Source organism: Phytophthora infestans, genomic scaffold (assembly GCF_000142945.1).
Source record: "Phytophthora infestans T30-4 supercont1.3 genomic scaffold, whole genome shotgun sequence".
NCBI classification, from domain to species: domain Eukaryota; phylum Oomycota; class Peronosporomycetes; order Peronosporales; family Peronosporaceae; genus Phytophthora; species Phytophthora infestans.
The window spans coordinates 1,209,429-1,227,180 of NW_003303756.1; the positions used below are offsets into that span (position 1 = coordinate 1,209,429).

The following is a 17,752-nucleotide window of genomic DNA, read 5'->3' on the forward strand; positions in this document are numbered from 1 at the left end:
GAGGATGACACACGCGTAAGCTTTTGTGCTATGATGTTGCTTGTCTATAGTTTTCTAAGCTTTGCGCATATGATAGCTGCCACTTGCAGTGAGCAAGTTGCGTATTGAAGAACCAACGTCACCTGCGCATCAGGAGGAAGAAGAAAATCATGAAGACCACGAAGAGCTTGAGTCTCGTGCATCTCGCTCGCGGGCAGGCAGTAATACCAGCCAGCGAAGTGCTAGTAGCAGTATTTACGACTATCTAGACGCTCTGGAAAGCGAGAGTGCAGTCCAGCTACCGTCTATCACAAGTCGAGCGTCAAGTGCACCTTTGTATCGTGCTAGACACACAAGAAGAACGTCAAAGGAGTCTGCATGGGAGAACGGCTCAAGACGTACAAACGGCAGCAGTGTCAACTCCCCGCTGCACTCAACTCGCTCCGCTTTCAGTAGCCGAGACGACGGCAATAACTCGCATCAATACTATGTCGGTATCAAGGAAAAGTTGGCAACAATAACGATCGAGTTGAATGTGGGTATGCACTGGTGCAACTGCCGATGCTAAGCTCGCGAACTAATACCTACGCTGTCATTTTTAAAGGACAAGACGAAAACTATTGAGCTACTGAAGATGGCTCGTAAGAAAGATGCCGCTAAGACCAAGCAACTATTGGCAGAAGCGGAAGAGCACATGAAAGAAGCACTTGCTGCACAGCAACAGAAATTCAACAAAGAACTCGAAAAGCAAATGGATTTCGCGCAAAACCTTGTGACAGAAAAGGTAAGAAAAATAATAACTTGTATGTTTTGAGAATGTTGCTAACTGTTTACTAGTCTAAACTGGCAAAGCGATGTGAAGAGTTAGTGGCCGAGGTTCAGAAAGCTAAAGCCGATAACGCACGCGAAGTTGAGCGCTTTAAGCTGAAGCTGAAGGATGCCAAGGAGCGGTGGACAGTGCAGGAAAAAGTTCGCCGAGACCAGTGGATCGTCAAGAAGACGGAGGAGATCAAGAAATCGACCGTCACCGCGTTGGAGCCTGACATCCAGATCATTCTCGCTAAAGGCAAGACAGATCTGGAGAAAGCACGCGAGGCTGCCCGTGAAGAACGTCGAAAACTGCAGATACAGTTAGAAAAAGAGCGTGATGTCGCGTTGCAGCGCTTGAAAGACGACTATGAACGAAAATTGGTCGAGGCAAGAGAGAAGGAACGTGGTAAATTCATGACGCGCTTAGATGCCGCTGACGCGGAGTTGCAGCAACAGCTCAGTACGCAACGTCGACGACTACAGGAAGAGGGCGAGGCAACAAGAAATGAATTATATGCCGAAATGCGCGCAGCCAAGTTGGCACATGCCAAAGAATTGGACGAACTTAAAGCGTTGCATATGCAGAAACTACAGACTGCAGCCGAGAAGATGCAGAAGGAGAAACAAGAGATTATGGCCAAGTATGAGAGCGAGTTTATGGCTCTACGGGGACAAATGAGTGTCGAATGTGAGCAGTTCAAGGCGCAACTTACCATTAAACTACGCGATGAAATGAGTAAAGAAAAACAGGAATTGGAGAAGCAAATGTTGCAGTCTCGTGATGCAAAGATCGAGTTGGTGATTGAGAAACTCCAGGAAGAAAGCAGACAGATGGTCGAGCGTGCTGAGCGGAAGGCACAGAAGAAGTTCAGCCACGATCGAGCCGAGTACGAGCGTAAACTCAAACAAACAGGCGAGATCGAGGGCGTGTGGATGGAAAAGAACCGCGAACTGCATGAAAAATTGAGCAAGCTGGAGCGACAACACGACGAGTTGAGGCGCGAGAACGAAGCGCTTGGACAGGACTTGCACCAGGCAAGCGACAAAACGAGCGACTTGGCACGTCGTCTGCACGAAGAGCGAAGGCAACACGAAGCCTCCGTGGCGCAACTGGAGAAGCGCTGCATCTCTTTACAGACCGACAGCGAGTACACTCAACAGCAACAGAGCGTTGAGGTCACGTCCCTCCGTGAGAAACAGGCAAGTATGGAAAGTCATTTCCAACAGCAAGTCCAAAAGTTGCGTGATGAACACGACACGGCGTTGGCAAATTTGCATGAACGTGTAAAGGCAACTGTTGCACGAAAAGATCAGGCTATTGCTGAGTTTCAGGAGGAACTCCATTTGTTGCAAGTCAAGCTGGACAAAAGTCACGCTCTCATCGAAGAGCAACGTTTGCAACTTTTCAGTTAGTAAAATACAAAAACATTTTTTTTCAAAGCAGTTGGATTCCATTTGGAAAAATAAGAATAAAGGCTTCGGAGACACGACACCGCGTCGCTCCAGCGAATACGAACTAGTAAAAGAACATAGTGGCAGGCGATAATGTAGCTTACTTCTTGGCAGTCTTCTTAGCCGCCGACTTCTTCACCACTTTCTTCTTGGTAGTCTTGGGCTTTTTAGCCGTCACCTTCTTTGTAGACTTGGTGACCTTCTTAGCAGTAGGCTTCTTGGCTGTTTTCGTCGTCTTCTTTGTAGACGTCTTCTTCGCAGCGGGCTTCTTAGCCGTCTTGGTAGACTTCTTAGCGTCAGACTTCTTGGCCGACTTAGCGGCAGGCTTCTTTGCAGAGGTCGCCTTCTTAGCAACAGGCTTGGCAGCAGGCTTCTTGGCGGCGCCCTTCTTCTCCTCAGCAGCCAGCTTAAACGAGCCCTTCACGGGCACCAGCTTGCCGGACTCGACTCCACGCTTCAGCGCGATGTTAAGGCGAGACTTGGAGTAACTGGCGCCCTTCTTTGCGGCGACGTACTTGTCGATGGCGTGGCGAGACGAGCCCGAGCGCTCCTTGAGAGTGAACACAGCCTCCTTGATGAGGTCGTAGTAGCCGGGGCCGGCGTTGGCCTTCTTCGTGGACGGAGCGGACGGCATCTTGGTGTATGGGTGGAGCTTGGGACTTTGGTCTTGAGACTTGAGCTGGAGTTGGAAAATTCCGTTGTAAGCGATGTCAAAAACTAAAAAAATCTCGTTTTTCACGGAGTCGTCACATGTCTTTCGACAGGCCCGTTGAAGTGGAGCTTTTACTTGATTTTTGTAAGCATTTCGAGCGCGCGCGTAAATTTAAAATAAAAATCCGCCAATCAGCGTGCGAAGATCGAAGACATCAAGAAAAAAAGCACCTGTACAAAAAAAGCTCCGGCTTCCTCGCAAAAGCGCGGCGACAGGAACGCCAGTGAAAACACTGGATGTATAGAGACGGGATGGAGGATGGCCAAAGGGAGGGGGGTCACGTAGGAATCGCCCAAGTTAGTCTGTGGACTGCCACGCGGCGTGGGAGTGCTCGGCCTCTAGAGAGCGCCAGCGCACCGCGCACATATGTGCGGCTTGCTCATGACGTGCCCAACGTTGGGGTTATGCTCGTTTCGGCGTGGGGTCCGCCGTTGCCATGTCCGAAATTAATGTCACGAAAAGATTTTAGGATTGTCATTAAGGCCGGTTTGGACCTTAAATGTCACCTGTCCCATAATGACCCATTGAGTTTCCAGGCGGAACACCAACGGGCCAGGCGCTCTACCGGGTGCTAGAATGATCGGTGGCTATTTAAAATACGCTGAGTAGTGCTCAAGACAGGGGCGATTCTCTCTTTGCAATTCTTATTGGCCAGATCGACCTACAGCGCACGATATCGCTCGCTTAATGAACCTCTACTTCCATTTCCATTTTCGTCGCGCGGGGCCAACCGCGGACACCTTGGTTGGGGCCAAGAAAAGGCCGGTAAAAATACACCGTTTGTCTATTTAGCCCTTCAATACATTAATATACTTCGTAATAGAGCTGTCAGCTCGATCCGAGCTCCGGTATCATGCTTCAACCGTGTACACAGGCGTCGAATTTACAGCGAGGAAACCTCTCCAGCCTTCCTAAACAATGCTAATCTCAGTCGGCAGAAAAAAACGGGCAACAACCAAACGGTTTGTAAAATATCAACATACTATTTTACAAAGCTCCAGCTGAAGCCTTTATATGATCTGCTCTAAGTGTTGATGCTGCCAGCCAATGCATACCTTGTCGTTAAGGAGGTTGGCCACCGGCATGACTTCGCTTGCGCATTTCATCACTCCCACAAGAAAGCTCGCAATCCTGCATAAAAGTGGGCTCAGTTTAAAACAGCATGTCTAGTTTCTTGCGAGAGGGATTATTACATTTAAGAGGGTGTTGATGAGGTAGCTCCGATGCCAGAGACTCGCAACGCTATTCCTATCCTTGGGACAAATTCGTATTCCCTCCGATTCCGAATTAGATGTTGTTCAGCTTTCCACCCATCCATACCGATACTGTATGAGTCATAGAGAACATATTACACAGCAGCCTACATCGATACCGCGGAAGCTATGAGCGACGGTCCCATGGGACTTAAACACTGCTGTCAACTGCGAAGCGTCAGCTACTGATGGACACGTAATTCGTTACCCGACTACCGGTAGGTGTACACACGATACCGTTGGGCATCAAGCCATGTTCCAGTTGGTTGCAGTCTGCAGGCTTTCGTCAGTGGTGCCGCAGCAAATCAATGTTTGACTGGACAACGTTAGCTGATGCATCCATTACATAAAAAGTAAAAAACTTATTTAACATACCCTTGTTAAGCATAATAATAATTCACAGGAGATGGGAAGATCCACGTTGTTTTAAACTCAGATCGAATAGCTCCGATTCAGTGTTGCTTACTGGCAGCTCATTCCCGAAAATCCTCGGCATCGACTTCCTGCAGCGATCATGCTTTCTCCTCGTGCTATCCAGTCCGCTCGTGGCGTCGCCACAAAGGCCGCGACCGGCAAGTGGCTGGCCAGCGTCCCCATGGGCCCGGCTGACCCCATTCTCGGTCTGACCGATCGCTTCAACAAGGTGCGAATAGAGTTCCCAAAAGATCCCAAAGTGATACATTGTCTGACTCTACTTAAAATTGTAGGACACGGACTCGCGTAAGATCTCGCTGGGCGTTGGCGCCTACCGTGATGACGATGGTAAGCCGTTTGTGCTGCCGTCAGTGCTTGAAGCCGAGAAGCGCATCATGGCTGCCGGTAAGAACAAGGAGTACGCCGGTATCGCCGGTATGAAGGACTTCGTGGACCTGTCGCTGGAGTTCGCTTACGGCGAGGACTGCGAGGCTCTGAAGGAGGGCCGTATCACCGGTGTGCAGACTATCTCTGGTACGGGCGGTGTGCGTCTTGCTGGCGAGTTCTTTAACAAGTTCCTGGGCAAGAACACCCCCGTGTACCTTCCCAACCCGACGTGGGGCAACCACATCCCCATCATGAAGAACGCTGGCATGGAGGTGCGTCGCTACACGTACTTCGAGCCTGCTTCGCGTGGTCTGGACTTCAAGGGTCTCATGAACGACCTCGAGGGCGCCCCCGATGGATCGGTCTTCCTATTGCACGCCTGCGCGCACAACCCCACAGGTGTGGACCCCACGATTGAGCAGTGGCAGGAGATTGCGGACCTCATGAAGACCAAGAAGCACGTGCCGTTCTTCGACTGCGCCTACCAGGGCTTTGCCTCGGGTGACGCCTCGCGTGACGCTGCTGCCATCCGCCACTTTGTCAAGGAAGGCCACAACATCTTCCTGTCGCAGTCGTACGCTAAGAACTTCGGTCTGTACGGTGAGCGCGTGGGTGCTCTGAGCGTCGTCACGGACAGCAAGGAGGAGGCTGAACGCGTGCAGTCGCAGCTCAAGATCATCATCCGTCCCATGTACTCGAACCCGCCCATCCACGGCTCCCTCATCGTGTCGACGATCCTGTCGGACGCGCAGCTCAAGAAGCAGTGGTACAGCGAGTGCAAGGCCATGGCTGACCGCATTATCTCGATGCGTACGGCTCTCCGCTCGGCTATCGAGAAGATCGACGCTACTAACGGTGTCCAGTCCAACTGGAACCACATCACGGACCAGATCGGCATGTTCTGCTACACTGGTCTGACGGAGGCCCAGGTGGCGCGCATGATGGATGAGCACCATATCTATTTGACCAAGGACGGCCGCGTCAGCATGGCTGGTGTCACGACCAAGAACGTTGAGTACATTGCGAAGTCCATCACCGAGGTGGTGCAGAACGCCTAAGCATGCGCGCGTGTGTGCATACTGTATCGGGTGGACAGAAAACGAATCTCCACGTCCATATGGGGAAAATGTTGCTGGAGCGACAATACTGTTGTTGCAGTGGCAAGGTGTTGCATAACCACAGGCAAAAAATACAAAACTAAAAATGGTTTGAAACACTTAACCCCTTGGTTCCCGGAATTTATGACAGCTAACGTATAAGTCACGGTACTGTTATGTCGTAACTTACGACGTGCGTAGTTACTTTGGTTCTGTATGATGTGCATAGACGTCTGCGGGAAGCGATATTAAATCTGAACAGGTTTACTGAGGAATGTCGTAAGTTATACTCCTTTCTTGTGTTCATCACTAGCTCAATGTCGTAACTGACACCGATGGATGAAAGAAAGGGCGCGAGAGCCGGCACCTAGAAGGAAAAAGACGCAGCAACCCGTGCATCAAATCTGCGAAAACTGCATTACAACTCATAAGTTACCACAAATCAAATCTGACACCTGGCATTTCATCACTTCTCTTGTGCACAAACTGGTCTCACTGGTTTTTGTCATTATCATTTCCAGACCCCTCGTCGTCTGCTTCCCCGTTGTGAAGCTGTAATTCTCGGCGAGTCTTCTTCCGCAGTCCAGCTTTCTTCCCGGGACGCCGCAGCACAACTCGTTTCCCTAAGGTGACAGGGATCGCCTGACCGCAGTCAAAATCGGCATGCCAGATTGCAAAGCAGGTCTTTGCTTCACCCCTGTAGGTATGCCGGATCTTGTTACAAAGCCAGCATTTGGCGTTGTCCAGCGAGCAGCGCTCACAGAAGAAAGTCGTAGCGTAAGATTTCTTTTTTTTGTCGGTCCTGAGTAATGCGCAGACTTTACAGGACCGCTGGCGTCGCTTTTGCACACCGCTGACAGTCACCCAATCTTCCGACTGTTCCACTTCATGGGTAAGCCGCACTGGAGCACGTTGGCGCTTTTGGCGTAGCGGTGGTGGAGTCGCCACGACACCATCAAAGTCTTCAGCCTTGAGCTGGAGAAGCTGATTCTGAAGGATGCAATACCAGTCTCCACGCCTCGTCGCCGGCGTTCCAGCAATTCGTGCGGTTTCCTTATGTGAAATGTATGCGTTCACTAACGCTAGGTCGACGAGCCCCAAGAACAAACTCATGTAGTATTTCTTGAACTTGGTCGACGTCTGTAACGAGAACTTCTGGAGGCGGAGTTGATCATGAATATCAACTCCTCCCATCCAGCGCTGATAATCCGTCACAGCTGCAGGACATGGCACAGTAACTGGTCCCACGCGCTTCACATTCCTATTGATTGACGAAGCCGTCATCACAGAGCCCGTGCACAAGTAATGCACGGGTTTGCTGTCCCACCATTGGTATGCCACCATACTTGGGACAGCAATAGAACGGGAGAATGTGAACGCCCCTCGAGGAATGCTTGCCGGTCGTGTCTTCCTAGTCGCTTTGACATTATTGTCAAAGCCAAGTCTGTCCGTCATTATAGTGCCCAACACGTAAACACTTATACCAAGGAGCTCGATCGCAAGAAGGACTGACGAGTAGAATCGATCAATCACGACTAAGTGCCACAGATGGCGACGATTTTCGTGAAGCACGCTCTTCAGGTTACGAACAACCGCCGCAGCACCTGTCTTATGGTCGAATGAAGAGTCGCCAGTGTCTCCAGCATTTCGTTTTCCAGCGTACATTTCGAATCTAGTACGTTACAACATAGATGTTAGACAGAAACTCAAAAGGCGTAAGTTACGACATAAGTTAAAAATACAGTACCTGTGGCAGTATGCTGTTATTGCATCACACAACATAAATATTTTCGTGCCATACCGGTGAGGTTTGTCCGGCATAAACATCCGGGTTGAATTGCGCTTAGAAGTGGAAGGAAGAACGCCTTCATCGAATGAGAACACTGCCGGAAGAGACCATCCAGCCAGAAACCGGTCCTGGAGCTTGGTGACAACGGGCCGAAGTTTCCACAGCTTGTCACGTGCACGCTCACCCTCGTTGTCCACAAAGTGAAGGTCTCGTAAGATGTCTTGGAAGCGGTTGGGACCCATGAACCGGCCAAATGTTCCAGCCGGAACTGCCCCGTCCTCCGTCATCGACCAGTGTGCCGCAAGGCGGCGGTTCTGTGGGCATAACATCCGTGCAATGAGAAGTCCTAGGACCTGGAGGATTTCGTGCGTCTGGTACGCTGGTTTTGATTTTAAACGCCGGCGGATTTGTGTGAGGGTTTCTCGTTTAGGCTCCAGCTGCTTGACGTGTATTGCTTGTGCCCGCTTTTCGATCTGTTGCATACTGTACCGGTTTGTTTCAACGTTTATCATCACCCACAGTGATTTTGGCATATAGTAGAAGAGAGTCAGAAGCGGTGAATGACAGACGCTGCGTAGCTCCGGTACAGGCTTGCCCACTTCTGCGTTGAGTCCCGGGTACGCGGGCGACGCTTCCTCAAACTCCGACGATACGGGAGACCATTCCGTTGCTCGTAATGCGTTAGCTCTTGCCTCCGCGGCTTTTTTGTTGACACCATCTTGCCCTATAAGAAGTGATTCGACGAATGCCTCGTCCATGTGTGGAGCGTCAGCGTCCGATACGACATCATCATCGCTTGGAGTATCCACTAAGGGGGAATCTTCGTCGCCGTCGTCCACGCCGTCGCTGTCGCTCTGGCCAGAGCTGAGACTTTCATAGGCGCTCATATTTTCATCCTCTGGGACAAAGTTAACATCCGGCTTGACGTTGGAGAGTGAACGAAGCCTCGAGCCTGAGGGTGCAGCGCCAAAGTCATCTCTTTCAGCCTCACTATCAATGCCAGAAGCTTCCGACATTAAGTGAAGGCTTGTTGCTGCATTTAGATGTGATTCAGCAGCTTCGAGCTCTCCCGATGATAGTCCAAACGCTCGTGGCACTGCGGCCTGCGAAAGCTCGACGTCTGAGTCACTCGAGGAGCCAAAGAGATCATCAAGTGTGTGTTGTGACAGCTGTGCTCCTGTGTCGATCTGCGATACTCGAATATCACTTTCCTCAACGTTTTTGCCATTGGGGCTGGCGTTGTCTTCGGTCTTCTCTTCTTCATCCTCGCTATTCGCCAGCAAACCGGACTCTATCGCATGCATCACGACCGCATCTTCTCCAACAAATACCTCGACGCCATTCGGAGTCACGTACCTCCACTCCGTCTCGATGCCGCTTGGTCTCTTCGATGACCATCCAACTGCTCGCAGCTGTCTCCACAAGTGCTTGAAGTCGATGTCCCTGGCAGCAGCAGCAACAGCATCTGTCTTGCCACGCGTACTGGACCGGATGCGCACCATTGCGCAAATTCTGGAATGGCACGGTTACACCTTCCTATCCTATCCTTATCCACGTGTCTCTTTCCCGTTCCCTCCGTCTCCGGCCTGTTTCTGATGCAATTTTGATTTACCTCTCCCATCTTATTTTCCTGAATTGACTTGAATAAAGTATGGTTTGAGCCATTTTCTGTTGTTGCTTTCTCTATGTCGTAAGTTACGACATACTAAATTTGCTATGGCGTAAGTTACGACGTTGGGAACCAGGGGGTTAATACTTTTTAGCAAATGTTGCTTGATTTTAATCAGATTGACTGACGCTCGCAACAGTGTTTCCCTGATTGACTGACGTACGCAACAGTGTACCCCTACTTGTAGGTCCTAATGCAGACAATCTTCAGTGCTTGACGTTGACTCAGACGTAGCTGGCGATGAGGTGCTGCTGCTCTCTTTCGCTTGAAGGAACTCAGTTTTCCTAACGAAGCGTCCTTTAACGCGAGGGCAAGAGTTGGCAAGACGCTTGCGGCAGTCGTATTTGACGCGCTTGTGGTACACGCGAAGCTTTCGCTTCTCATGGAAGCGCTTCAGTCGCTCACGACGCTCAGCAGGTGAGTAGATGCCAATTTTACGCTTCGGCGCTTGGTACTGGGCTTGGAATTGCTGACTCAGCGGCACCTGTACGTGATACATGCTGGCTGCAAGCCCCGGGCTCAGCAACCTTGGTTGCATTCCATGAAAACCGTCAACGCGGCCACAATACACGCGTGGGTCGTAGGAAGACGTACTCCATGAAGCCTGATCGAGACTTTTAGTGCGTTTAAGAACTCGAGCAAAGTGGTCGTTAAAATTAGCTTCAAGAGAAGCACAGCGTTTAAGTTGACGGTGTGTCGATGCAGGAATAGAGGAATTTTCAGCTGATGTGGGGAACTTGATCGTTTTGCAAGAAAGTTTTAAACTCTTTCGTTCTTTTCCACTGCGTTTTATCATGCTGTCCGATGAGAACAGTCTGAGGTCATTGTCCGTGACAAGAACCTTCTTGTCAACAGTAGTTGGCGAGACCACGCTACCATCTTTCTTGGGGGGTGAACTCTTCGAGGGGCCTCTGTCCTTGCACGTAATAGTGTGGACTCGGAGCTTCGTTTTCGCCGGTGGTAATAGTTTGCCGTGAGATGGCGTTGAAGATTGAGACTTCGTCACCGTAGTCACCTTTTCCTGAAAGACATCATTGGCGAGATACGACGAGAGCTCGTTGGCGGAATGCTCACTTAGAGGAATATCCTGCCACTCGTCGCCTGACTCTTGAGTTTTTTTCACTTTCGGTGAACACCCTTGCTCCGATTCGTGGAAATTCTCCTGCGATAATTCCTGGAAGTAAGACCGGGTAGAGCTCACAATCGGCTCCGGTAGCAGGAAGTCCATGTCGGTGAGCTCCCACGGATTGATGAAAAATGGAGACGCATTGGCGCTATTAGCGACAGTCTGATCGTCGCAATTTGGTGCCATTTCAAGATCGCTGACAACCCAATTGTGCAGTTGGAGATTGCTTGGATGGCGACGCGTTGCGGGACTCGTCGAGCTCGAAAATGACCTTCAAAGCGGATCCCGATGGACCATTGCCAAGGATATGCCGACGCTTCGCGCTCTTATTCGAAAAAAGCAAGGGCTCACAATCGCTTCGCAAGCGGCCCCGGATCTTGTAGGCGACTACTTGGCACACAACAGATTCGACTTGATCGATCGTGTGCCAATGTTGAAGTCTGCGGGCTTCCATTACTGAAACGATTGCAAGAATGCCATATTTTGGCTACTGTATGTTGAATGTGGCAGAATGCCAGCTATTTCTCGTCTAGCAGAGAGCATATTTTATTGAAATTGGCAGCGCATTGATCATTTATTTGTTAGATCCGCACCGTTTCCTAAGGATCCATGTTGAAGCTGACTGCCAATCAGATTGCGCGATCTTTTCTTTAGTGAAAGCAAATGCAAATGAGATGGACGCGAAACTGTAGCAGTTGCAGAAGGCAAGTTTAAAAGAATGGCAGACCCACATGACAAGATTTGATTACCGCTCATAGCTGACAAAGCGACAAGCATCACCTTGGCAGCTGCAGCCTTAGTAGGCTGAGCTGCACCTAGCTCCAACTAATGTTGGTAAGGGTTCTCTTCTCGGGAAACCCACGCACCATCGGTAACTGCTAAGAGCCCTCACGACTCTAATTTTGCGCGTATGGGGTCCAAGATTTTCGGCAAAAAGTTTACCCCACTAATTCCAAAAATGAAAAGAAAAAATTGTGATCACACGGAGTTTCTTGTGCATTGCGTCTTTTGCCTAAAAAAAGCTGAAAATACAGAATTTTCAACGAAATAGATGCAACAGTGTGAGAGCTTCCATGCTCAGTGACATGCACCATTAACTTTCACTCTGGTGCTTATCAAATGCAACGCACTATCACAGCGAGTATTTCGTATCAGCATCCATTGCTATCGTTAGAATTGTACATGGATGTGCTAATGCCTCTTACTTCAGAACACAAGAGACTATCGATACGAAATACGAGCTTACTTTCCCACGGGCCACTTGCTTCTCTTCCGCGGCTTGACGCGAGCCTTTTGCTTCCTGGCATATGCAACCCAAGCAATGATTTCCGGATGCTGCATAATCTTATCAAGCGTGTTGTACTCGCGCGCTAGCGTCTTGTTGTCCTCGACTGAGTGGATCTTGCTGTGGCATTGACGACAAATCATGATACAAGTGTTGAGGAACTCTTTCGTATACCCTTGGCGCAGATACTTTGAGTGTGTGACCCGCGGGATCACGTGGTGTGCTGTCAAGTTCATAGGTCGCTCACACATTTCGCACAAACCAGTCATATCTTCTGCGTCCTCACGGCCAGCGACGTCTTCATCCAGCACCACCTCATCCTCTCGAGCAATCTGCTTCTTGCCAAACTCAATAAACTCCACTTCTACCTCAATAGGTCGGTTGTCGCCTGCACTCTCGTCGTCATTCTCGCCAATGTGTTTCGTTATGCGAGCTGGATGCCACTCCTCATCCTCTTCGAGCACCACTAGGCAGCTCTTGCCAATACCGAACTGTGTTTTCAGTCGCTCTTTGCGCACTCGTCGCCTCTTAGCGGCATAGCTCTCCAGCTCCTCTTCACTGTCGTCATCTTCAGTGCCCAGCAGCAAATCACAAAGTTGCTCTGCAATTGTTGGTAATTGACCCGCGTCTAGAAACTCCGTTCCGTTCAGCACTTCAACGAAGGTAGAGACGACCTGGGCACGGTCTTGATTCGCCGTCTCCTCCTCTGCGGTGGCGACAAGGAGCTCTGCCGTGTACTCCAATTCCTCCACTGTTGCGCCACCTCCTGCGTATGTCTCTAGCACTGACACAAGTTGCTGGGACGTCTCCTCGGTTGTGGTGAGCATTGCGTGCTTCTTTAGTCGGTAATTTGACTAGTGAGACCGACTAAAAACTCAAACTTGCCTTTTTTTGGTGAGTGATGGTCATTTGAAAAAAAGCTGTGCACCACGCCACATTTGTGCCTAACACACGAAATAGAGTTTTCGAGACCGGGACGTGGCATAAATCACATCTGCTCTCCCCCAAAGGGATCATCTGCTCTTCCCCAAAGTGATCATGGCGACGACGCAAACCCCACGCGTATTCGGCGTTGACTTCGTACGTAACCTTATTCTCCATCGTGTTGCAATGTCATCAGTGGCAGTTGCACGCTCTAAATTGTTTTAGTTACTGACCAAATTCAAAATGCTTTACCCCGTCATTTCTGTTAGGGTGCCCAACGATGCGTTGTGGCTGAGAGCAACGGCGACGTGGTGCTCAATGAGCTCGGTGCTATGACTACCGCCACTCTTGTATCCTTCAAGGGAGAAGAGCGTCTCGTGGGCGAGTCGGCTGTGCTCTCGTCCAGTACGAACCCTCGCAACACTGTCAGCTTCCTATCTGGACTCGTAGGCAAGCACCAATTGGTGGACGTCCAACGCCAACTCGAGCGACTACCCGGCCATCAACCCACCTTTGAAGTGGACGATGCTGGCCGTGTAGTGGCTACCGTTGACTACGGCAAGGATGACAACAAGACGCAATTTACTGTAGAACAACTAACTGGTATGTTGTTCGCTAATCTGGCCACGCAGATGAAGAAGCGCTTCCAGGACGAGTCATTCCACGTGACACTGGCTGTGCCATCACTGTGGGGTGACGAAGAGAAACGCGCAGTTCATGTGGCTGCCAAGATCGCGGGTATTCCCAGCTTGGCCATCATCTCGCGCGACGCGGCACTGGCGCGCTGTTTCCACTGCAAGCATCCCGTGGCAACTTCTGCCGACGGAGATGTTGTTATGGAAGCGGAGACGGCTCGTCACATTGCCATTGTCGACATGGGCCACACTAGCACCAGTGTTGCGGTAGTGAAGCTTACTCCTAATGGCGAGACGCTATTAGCTACAGAGGCGGACGTGGATCTTGGCGCCGAGACGCTTGATCGTCGACTCTTTGAACATTTCCAAAAGGAGGTACAGACAAAACATCAGCTGAGTGTGTCACTCCACTCGAAGGAAGGCAAGCGTTTGTTCCAAGCGTGTGAGAAGCTCAAAAAGCTGCTGTCTACTATCGGAGAAGCCAGTGTAACCGTGGAGAATCTCGCTCCTGAGAAGGATATTAACATCTCCATCTCTCGCAATGTGTTCGAGGAGCTTTGCTCTGCTGAACGTGCGCGTGTGACTGAGTTGTTGCAGAAGGCTCTGGAGACATCCAAAGAGACTGTCTCCAGTGCTGACATCGCGTCTGTGGAGATCGTGGGCGGTGGCACTCGCATCCCGTTCGTGCAAGAGGCCATTATCGCCGCGTTCCCTGCTGAACAGCAACGTAACAATGCGCTTATCGGTCGTATGCTGGATTCTACTACTGCTATTGCTCTCGGTGCCGCGTATTCGACTGAAGCGGCAACAAAACCTGTAGAAACGGAAGACGATACGGTACAGTTGGCTCGCTACGTGGCTCTGGAGCAGGAACTTCAAGCGCGTGATGCCGAGTTGGCTGCTATTGCGCACGAGCGGAATGCTATTGAGGCTTTTGTGTACGAAATGCGCTCCAAGAGCAGTGGCAAACACGGAGATAAGCTGGATTCATCCAAGTTGAACCCACTTCTGGGCGCTGCTGAGGACTGGATCTATTCGGAAGAGTCCGAAAATGCGACACTGGACTTGATTCGTACAAAACATCAGTCGATTGAGACGGAGATTCGCTCTGCTTGTGAGGCTTATTTCTCGGCGGTTGAGGCTGATGAACGTGCACTGGAGCAACAGCTTGAACTGGAATCACAGAAGGCTGAGGCGGAGCGTCAGGCTGAAGGAGACGAAGACCACGATACGCGTAAACTTAAGAAACCCGAACGTATGCGTATGGTGGCCAAGAACAAAGAGGAGGGCAACGAACTCTTCCGTGACGGCAACCACAAACACGCTGCTGCTCGCTATGTGAAGGCTCTGACTCATGCGTCCAAGTTCTTCGATCTTACGGAGGCGGACAAGGAGGAGGTGAACGTCATTAAGCTCAGTTTGTACCTCAACCTTGCGCAATGCTACCTCAAGTTGGAGAATTACACTAAAACAGTGGCAAATTGCAACGAGGCGCTGGCTTTGGATGCCAAGAGCGTCAAGGCGCTCTATCGTCGCGCTGTGGCCTACGAGAAGGAGAACAAGCTGGAGCTAGCGGCTGACGACGTCAAGGCCGCGCTGGCCCTCGCACCTCAGGACCGCGCCGTCGTCAAGCTCGACGAGCGTCTTAAGTTGCGCCTCCGCCGCCAGCTCGACAAGGAAAAGAAAATGTGGACAAAGGCGTTTGCATAATCATCGACGGCAAATAGAGATAAGAATGAATGTGGATAAAATTGCAATCATTTTTTCCTAACAACATGGAATACACAGTGGCAAAACACAAAACTGCAGCTTTTTGCACAATTCGTTGCTGCTTTCACTCACAGCTTTTGGTCACAACACGCGCCCCATTCATTCAGGTCGTCACTGTCGCTTTGCGGCTGTGCTCTTCCTTGAGATCTTTCCAGTGGAAAAGCTAACGATTCGCACCGACTAACATCTTCAGCGCGCTTGTATCTTCATCCCTTCCGCTCAGAAGGGCAACCTGCCACTCATCTTACTGATTGTCTGGAGCTGTGCATCTGTTGATCCACTTGCGTCGTCGCACCATTGCTAATGTGAAGGGATCCTTCTGCCAGGGTCCGGCGAAGGACGGCGCGTAGATCCAGCCATTGTCGTCTCCCTGCGATACGTCGAGGGTCCATCCTTCAGCCGTGAGATGACTCGGCACCTTAGGCGCAATCTCCTCAAAGGCATTAGACGTGATATTAGCATCCGTGATGGAGCTCCAGCGTTTGCGTTCGGTAGAGCCAGATATGTGCGTGTCTGTGGTCCACTTCTTGACAATATGGTAACGCTGGTTCTCCCAGAGCTCTAACACTTGGTCCACTTGCTCGTTGGGAGTCACTTTGATCTCCAGGAAGAGCACAGACTTGCGCTTCTGCTTGTCGTAGTCAGGAGGCACCTCCAGCTCGTAAGACACGACTTCGGACTGCTTCTTCTCGAGGAATGGGGCCAGTGCAAGGTTGGCATTGCCAATGCAGTCATCTTTCATGAAGCGATCGTAGTCCATCACGTGCACTTCGAGGCATTTCTCCTTGGGGCGGTCTACTTGGAACTGGAACGTCTCGGCCGGTTCCCAGCGCGGGTTGAGGCTGCTCTGCACTACCGAGCTCTTCTGGCTCACGCGCCCCACTTTGAATACCACGTACGGGTCGCTCTTGCCGCCCATTCCCATGAAGCCAAAGTCACTGGCCGCAAGGTCGACTGCGCGTACCAGCGTCACCTGCAGCGTGTGCATGCCGCTCATCCTGTAGTCTACGGTCTATTCCGCTGTCTTCCAGATCCGGAGTGCGACTGACAGTGTGCGTTGTGGTGTGGTATGTTGCCTTCTCGTAAGAATGAAGTATACATGGGAGACGGATAATACTCACAAAGACAAGTGCAATTGGCGAGGAAAGGTTGCATTTGCAGCTCATTATTCGCTAAAAATAGGATGCGTAGGCTGTGACACGAGGCTAACCCAGGCAAATTATCCGGAATATGGCAAGCATATCAGTGTATACCGAAAAGAAAGAACTTCATGATCACGTTTGAGACGTTTGCTTCGAGTTTTTCCTTTGGCTGCATTTTGCGTACCCGTCGGTATTGCATCCGATATAGGAAAGGGTCCATTATTTTAGTAATAACACTGAAGAAGTCGCTACGAGCGCTGCAACCTGAATGCATGCAAGCCGATGGAATCAACATCGCTTTCGCCGTGCGTCTGATTTCCTGTCTCACAAGTGCGTGTCGACCGCACGTTAGCCACGGATAAATGACCAAGCGCGATTGCGGACGGGCACTGTGACAAAATTCCATCGCAAACGGCCTTTATCATAAAGTTTTTGAGGCAAAAGTGGACAGTCGCCGCTGTACCTGGATTCGCACTGCACACGTACAAGTTGAAACGCTGGATATTGCGCTGCATCCGCCAATGTGTTTTTCTAGAAGATCGTCGCCGTCTATCCACTGATCAAGTGCCGCATCAAGTTGCCTTTCATATGAGAGCAGGATGAAAACTTGTCAAAATCGTTTAAGTTGCTCGTCTTTCCGCGTATCCGTTCACGCAACATAGTTCCCTCTCTTTCATTTCTGACGTTGTTCACTTGTGAAAAGCTCCCGAAACGGCATCCGACACTTCATTCCCCCCTTTTTCCAGCTCTCGCAACGCAATGTACGCCGTGCACGTGACACTCGTCAAGGCTGTGGACCTTCCTTCCGCCGACTTCAATGGCAAGAGCGACCCGTACGTTGTTTTCCAGCTGGCCAACACGACGCACAAGAGCTCCATGATCCCTGCCAACCTCAATCCGGAATGGGACCCGGAAGAGACGTTCGCCTTCATCGCCGACGACCCCACCACCGCTGTACTAGAAGTGAACGTGTTCGACCACGACCGTATCTCCAAGGACGATAAGATCGGCTTCTGCCACGTGCCGCTCGCCTCTATCCTGGACAAACCCGAGTCTGAAGTGCTCATGTACGAACTCGAAGTGCCTGCTGGTTTTGCCAAGCAAAAGCGAAAGAGCGCCATTATGCTCGAGATCAAGCTCGAGAAGGAGGACTAGAAACCGACCAACAACAAAACAAGTTTTTTTTTACTGTTTGATGTCCAAATGTGGCAGTTAGTTGCGAACTTTCTAGCTCTGAGACTTTGCGTGGAAAAGTGCGCGTGCTAGTTGGTCACTTCTTGTCACTATGACAGCCACAAGCATCCGGGA

The 17,752-nt window shown here is 50.7% G+C and overlaps 8 protein-coding genes across 8 annotated transcripts; 4 read left to right on the forward strand and 4 right to left on the reverse strand.

The window, feature by feature from the left end:
* Positions 1–4: 4 nt before the first annotated feature.
* On the forward strand, positions 5–2,202 carry PITG_02254 (uncharacterized protein; the record flags this gene model as incomplete). Its single annotated transcript, XM_002907158.1, has 4 exons — positions 5–15; positions 94–514; positions 584–763; positions 817–2,202. The coding sequence occupies 4 exons, from the start codon at positions 5–7 to the stop codon at positions 2,200–2,202; spliced, it is 1,998 nt and encodes a 665-aa protein (XP_002907204.1).
* A 15-nt stretch (positions 2,203–2,217) lies between these two features.
* PITG_02255 (histone H1, putative) lies at positions 2,218–2,948 on the reverse strand (the record flags this gene model as incomplete). Its single annotated transcript, XM_002907159.1, has 1 exon — positions 2,218–2,948. The coding sequence occupies one exon, from the start codon at positions 2,873–2,875 to the stop codon at positions 2,342–2,344; it is 534 nt and encodes a 177-aa protein (XP_002907205.1).
* A 1,744-nt stretch (positions 2,949–4,692) lies between these two features.
* Positions 4,693–6,229, forward strand: PITG_02256 (aspartate aminotransferase, mitochondrial precursor; the record flags this gene model as incomplete). The annotated part of the gene is made up of 2 exons (XM_002907160.1): positions 4,693–4,849; positions 4,914–6,229. 2 exons carry the CDS (start codon positions 4,721–4,723, stop codon positions 6,063–6,065), a joined length of 1,281 nt encoding a protein of 426 aa, XP_002907206.1.
* A 3,523-nt stretch (positions 6,230–9,752) lies between these two features.
* PITG_02257 (uncharacterized protein) lies at positions 9,753–10,061 on the reverse strand (the record flags this gene model as incomplete). The annotated part of the gene is made up of 1 exon (XM_002907161.1): positions 9,753–10,061. One exon carries the CDS (start codon positions 10,059–10,061, stop codon positions 9,753–9,755), a length of 309 nt encoding a protein of 102 aa, XP_002907207.1.
* A 1,681-nt stretch (positions 10,062–11,742) lies between these two features.
* PITG_02258 (uncharacterized protein) lies at positions 11,743–12,814 on the reverse strand (the record flags this gene model as incomplete). The annotated part of the gene is made up of 1 exon (XM_002907162.1): positions 11,743–12,814. The coding sequence occupies one exon, from the start codon at positions 12,798–12,800 to the stop codon at positions 11,931–11,933; it is 870 nt and encodes a 289-aa protein (XP_002907208.1).
* A 162-nt stretch (positions 12,815–12,976) lies between these two features.
* Positions 12,977–15,242, forward strand: PITG_02259 (hsp70-like protein; the record flags this gene model as incomplete). The annotated part of the gene is made up of 3 exons (XM_002907163.1): positions 12,977–13,053; positions 13,167–14,313; positions 14,362–15,242. 3 exons carry the CDS (start codon positions 13,012–13,014, stop codon positions 15,240–15,242), a joined length of 2,070 nt encoding a protein of 689 aa, XP_002907209.1.
* Positions 15,243–15,546: 304 nt separating this feature from the next.
* Positions 15,547–16,329, reverse strand: PITG_02260 (C2 domain-containing protein, putative; the record flags this gene model as incomplete). Its single annotated transcript, XM_002907164.1, has 1 exon — positions 15,547–16,329. The coding sequence occupies one exon, from the start codon at positions 16,297–16,299 to the stop codon at positions 15,547–15,549; it is 753 nt and encodes a 250-aa protein (XP_002907210.1).
* Positions 16,330–16,895: 566 nt separating this feature from the next.
* Positions 16,896–17,637, forward strand: PITG_02261 (C2 domain-containing protein, putative; the record flags this gene model as incomplete). The annotated part of the gene is made up of 1 exon (XM_002907165.1): positions 16,896–17,637. The coding sequence occupies one exon, from the start codon at positions 17,204–17,206 to the stop codon at positions 17,597–17,599; it is 396 nt and encodes a 131-aa protein (XP_002907211.1).
* Positions 17,638–17,752: the final 115 nt, after the last annotated feature.